Below are 5,410 nucleotides of genomic sequence, written 5' to 3'. Positions count from 1 at the left end.
TACAATTGATTGCTTCTGTTGTCCTCATTTGTAAGTCGCTTTGGATAAAAGCGTCTAATAAATGACTAAATAAATAAAATAAATAAATAAAAATATACATTAACATTAAATACTTTTTACGTTTTATAGTATTATAGTGATTTCTTTATTGATTACATTTTTATAATGTGACTAAATAATAATAATAATAATAAATTGCAATTAGATGTCTTTAACCAATTTGCTCTGCCTGTTTTCTAATTAATTAATGCACAAACAATTTTTATGGGCAGTAAGGTCACTGGTGATTGGCAGGTGTGACTGTTTAGTTTTAGCTCCTGCTCCCAATAATCTGGTTTTCATGACTCTTTTGAGTGTATTGTCCTGTAATGGCACACAGTGTGTTTCACTCACCCAGCTGCATGGCGGAGCGCGCCTGGTTGACCGTCTGCTGGCTGCACATGCGCAGGCAGTTCTTCAGATGCAGCTGCGGAGACGACGGGCTGCTGAGCGGCGTGCTGGAGCGGGACGCAGACGCAGACGCCAGCAGGACCGGACTGGAGGGACCCGCGGAGCCCGGAGATCCAGGAGCCGCTCCAGAGAGACACGAGCGCGTCTGACCGTACACACACACACACACAGTTATACACAGACACACACACACACACACACACACACATATACACACACACACAGACACAGAGTTATACACACACACACACACACTCGCAGTCAGCGACCGGAGCTCTACAGACTCACGTCAAATGCAGGATCACAGTGATTAGAAACACAGGAATCACGACCGAACGAGACATTCACATTATTTCAGCACAAAAACTGCAGGTTAAGCATCTAATGCTGCTCTTCTCAACATTTTCCACTTTATTTCTGCTGTAATGACAAATCTGCTCTTTTACAAACGCCGATATATTATAAAATACATTTAAATAAAATAATTACAAATAATTCGCATTAAATTCCATAATTCCTGAAGTTTTTTTATTATCAGTGAATTTAACTGACTTTTCTAGATATTTATTCATTCACAATTTATATCCATTATAAAAAACTTCTATAACTTTTTAAGATTTTATTAATTTACATGACATTCTTCAGGTCTAAAAATCTCATTTTAAAAATTCCTTTTATTTAAAGGGGTCATATGATGCTGCTAAAAAACACATTATTTTCCACATACTGTACATTATTGTTTCTCCGTCCTCTTTTGGAAGACCAAACAAAGTAGTTTCGCTTTCACAACGAAACACACGGCGGCCTAGCGTGAGCAGAGGCGCGGGCTTGAGAATGGCGCGGGCGGCGGATTCGACGAAGGAGCGGCAACCACATGTGACGACCCCGGGCTGGACTCCGCTTCGTCCACGGTGAAAGCCGATCCGGCGATCCACAGCACTAAGTTGATGTATTCCCTCAGCGACCAGCACGGATCAGCTCCAGGCATGACGAAGCAGATATCGTCCTCTTTTGGAAGACCAAACAAAGTAGTTTCGCTTTCACAACGAAGCACACAGCGTCTTCACGACATGGCGGCGGCAACAACAATACTACAGCGAGAATAAAAGTTACGCCTTCTTTCTTTGCGTGAACATTTGGGCGGCGTTATGCAAATCTTCCCACATAGTGATGTAGACATGTGGGGGCGTGTTAGAACGAGGCGTTTTAGGTAGGTGTGGCTGACTCTTAACTTTTATAAAGAATATCTCTTTGGGTTTGAGACTTTAGTCTTTGCAACTTTACAGATCTTCTTTATGCACCAAGAGCTTGTAACACTCCAAAGAGAAAGGAACAATTGAAATCGCATCATATGACCCCTTTAAGAAAAAAAAATACAGAGTTATAAATGTGAATGTGAAACATTTTCCGAACGGTCTATAAAACGTACATATGCATATAAAATAAAATAATAAAAAAATGTAATAAATGCATCCCATTTACTATAATAATAATGAATATTATTAAATATAAATATTAAAATAAAGACATTTTTACAAAAAATGTAAGAAATGGTGTAACATTTTATTTTAAAATAAAAATCAAGTATTAAAAACAACAGTAATACTAGCAGTTAACAGGCTGTTGAACGAGTTTATGAGGCTCAGATGATCAAGCTCATGTCATGAATGTCTGCAGGATTAAACACTGCTACAAGTCTTTGGAATTTGAGCAGTGCGCCCAACATGGCGTCTCTGACTGACATCTCTTGCTAGATCTGTTGTGATTAGGCATGGGCCGATTACCGGTTTCACGGTATACCGCGATTTGAAAATGTCACGGTTTCAAAACCGCTAATATTTCCGTTATACTGTTCCTGCGGTATGCGCCGTTTTTCATGTCTCCTCGAAGACTGAAAGTGTAGGAATAATTTTAATTACAGATTTAGGTTAAATAAAGATGTCAGTCTTTATTTTTCTTCTTTTTAGGAAACAAATCAAAGAAAAAATAAACAAATTCTACTGTTGCTAATATTCTGTATGCTGCTCAAAAACAAAATATATTGTGTTCAATGAAAAAAGTTTTTTTTTTTTTTTACCCAGTCATTTAAAAATAACACATTTTAGAGCTGTAATGACAATACCATGATACCGTGAAACCGTGACATTTTTGCTTAAGGTTATCATACCATCAAAATCTCATACCGGCCCATGCCTAGTTGGGAGTCTTTTCTTTATCATCATTATCAGATGTTTGCTGCGTTACCCATGAGCCTTTGCATCTGCTGTCTCAAAAACACCTGAAATAAAGGTGTAAATTTAGCGTTCCAGTTTTAGACGTGTGAATCTGAGCCGTCGCTCTGGAGGATCGAATCAAGCCGTGTCTGCAGGAACTTCACATGCGATGCAAACAAACACCTTTATATCATGCCTGAGACGAGGTGAATGCTCCCGAGTGTGTGTGTGTGTGTGTGAGAGTGAGTGTGTGAGAGTGTGTGTGTGTGTGAGAGTGTGAGTGTGTGTGTGTGAGAGTGAGTGTGTGAGAGTGTGTGTGTGTGTGAGAGTGTGAGTGTGTGTGTGTGAGAGTGAGTGTGTGAGAGTGTGTGTGTGTGTGAGAGTGTGAGTGTGTGTGTGTGAGAGTGAGTGTGTGAGAGTGTGTGTGTGTGTGAGAGTGTGAGTGTGTGTGTGTGAGAGTGAGTGTGTGAGAGTGTGTGTGTGTGTGAGAGTGTGAGTGTGTGTGTGTGAGAGTGAGTGTGTGAGAGTGTGTGTGTGTGTGAGAGTGTGAGTGTGTGTGTGTGAGAGTGAGTGTGTGAGAGTGTGTGTGTGTGTGTGAGAGAGAGTGTTTTCAGACAGGTGTTGTGTGTGTAAACACATGATTTTCCCTCAGGTGTCTCTGTACGGTGGGTTCTCATCCAGACGTGGTTTGTTTCTCTGACAGCGGCTCGTATCTGTGTGTGAATCGCAGTCACTACAGTCTGATTAATGCAGCACTAAACGCCATGGAGCTTTAAACGCCAGCAGACACAGTCGCTCATTCCTGCATCCCAATCCACAGGAAACAATGAAGAGTTTCACCATTCAGATTCCTGTGAAAACTCAAATATGCTTGATGAAGATTTATTTAAAAAAAACTATAGCCATTAACAGGCAGGTGATTGTCCCTGAAAGCTTCACTCTTCTGAAAGGACAGAAAATGGCTTAAATTAAAAAAAAAAAAAAAAAGACAAAACTAAGTAAAAAATACAGTAAAAACACAAAAATTGTATAATAATATAAACATTTCAAACAGCTGTTTTCTATGTAAATATCTGTTAAAATATAATTTATTTCTGTGATCAAAGCTGTATTTTCAGCATATTTACTCCAGTCTTCAGTGTCACATGATCTTCAGAAATCATTCTAATATGCTGATTTGCTGCTTAAGGTGTGTGTGTGTGTATATTATCAATAATAATTATTATTCAAGTAATAAATTAATTATTAAATAAATAATTAAATATAAAAAAAAATAAACAGTGTTTCATCATGTGACCGTGATCATTCAGTTTTTGCAAAACTCTCAAAACCTAAAGTCATGAAGCTCATAAACTGCAGCAGATCCAGCGTTTAATCTGAGACTTGTTTAACAGCCTGTTAACTGCGAAAACAAATAAAAACCAACTGCTGAGTCAATGCCAAAACCATCACCCGTATCTGATGTGTGCGCGACTACAGACAGACAAAGATCCTGCAGAAGCACTTTCCTTCTGTCATCTTAATGGTAGATTAATACTGAATGATTCCAAAATTACTCGCTGTCTGCTGACTAAGCATTTAAACCTGATCATTCAGACTAAACTCTGATTGAATGAGGTGCGTTTGAGGTCGTCACACATGTTCTACATAAATGCACCTCAAACACTGCATTTCATGAATGAACAGAGCCTCACTGACCCAGACAGAGCATGGCATCGCTCCAGACTCTGGCCTGCGGTTACACTCACAGCAGCAGCATGCTAATCAGGTTGTGGCTAGAAGGCAGGGGCAGACTGGGAGTAAAAAACAGCTAACCATGCTTTGGTTTCTGGACGACCTTGGAGTCGTTGGGCCTGAATTCCAGGCAGGCAGGGCTAACGGAAAGCGCCTGCAGGTCTCCTATTCGCTTTACCAATGCTAGTGCTAGAAGCAGAACAGTCTTTAGCGACAGTGACCGAAGGTTAGTAGACTGTAGTGGCTCGAAAGGAGGGCCCTTCAGGGCCCTCAGCACAGTGGGCAGATCCCATGTAGGCAGGGACGGACTGGGATTAAAAAACGGCCCTGGATTTTCTCCCAAATAGGCCCACCACAACTACAAACAGTCGCTACTATCTCACAATATTACAGTAATCCTATCGCATTTATGGCAAATAACATCACAAAACCCACGGTGACCCTGCTGACAAAAACAATAGAGACCATCACAGAAATTCGAATGATTTCCACTACAAATACCATTACAAACCATCAACTTTTAACCATTAAAACCATTAAATAATGATATTTATTTATAATAATAGTGTGTTTTGGGACATATTAATTAGGATTTAGTGGCTTTAACAAAAGCCATGATTGGAAGGTGACTAATTACCAGTAGAGACCAACAGGCGCCATTACAGTTTCCATTCAAACCAATACAATTTTCATTATAACCAGTAAAACCATTACAAATTATGTGATGGTTTCTATTTTTTTTCAGCAGGGGATTGAAATAAATGTATTATTGTATGAACTAAAATACTTTAAATCTACATAAAAAGAGCAGAACGCAAACTGTATAATATGACAATGATAAACAAACCTAGAATCTAGAAACCTGAAACAACAGAATTCTTCAATTTGAGTATTCATATGTCTGTCTCTCTCTCTCTCTCTCTCTGTGTGTGTGTGTGTCATGTTAATCAGACAAATCATATTATAGGCTACTTCATTTACACTACCCAGACAGCAGACAGTTTCGGCCCCGG

The 5,410-nt window shown here is 39.4% G+C and overlaps 1 protein-coding gene across 1 annotated transcript in view; it reads right to left on the bottom strand.

The window, feature by feature from the left end:
- The window catches only part of LOC107655731 (SH3 domain-containing RING finger protein 3), a 135,492-nt gene that overhangs the window by 11,788 nt on the left and 118,294 nt on the right, over positions 1-5,410 (bottom strand). The window contains exons 7-8 of the mRNA XM_016443302.1: positions 4,501-4,705; positions 394-595 (exon numbers count right to left, since the gene is read on the bottom strand). Of these exons, the coding sequence (XP_016298788.1) occupies positions 394-595; positions 4,501-4,705 (407 nt within the window). The remainder of the gene's footprint in view (positions 1-393; positions 596-4,500; positions 4,706-5,410) is intronic.

Source organism: Sinocyclocheilus anshuiensis, unplaced genomic scaffold (genome assembly GCF_001515605.1).
Source record: "Sinocyclocheilus anshuiensis isolate Anshui unplaced genomic scaffold, SAMN03320099.WGS_v1.1 scaffold1357, whole genome shotgun sequence".
Classification (NCBI taxonomy): domain Eukaryota; kingdom Metazoa; phylum Chordata; class Actinopteri; order Cypriniformes; family Cyprinidae; genus Sinocyclocheilus; species Sinocyclocheilus anshuiensis.
This window is presented reverse-complemented; position numbering and strand designations above follow the sequence as displayed.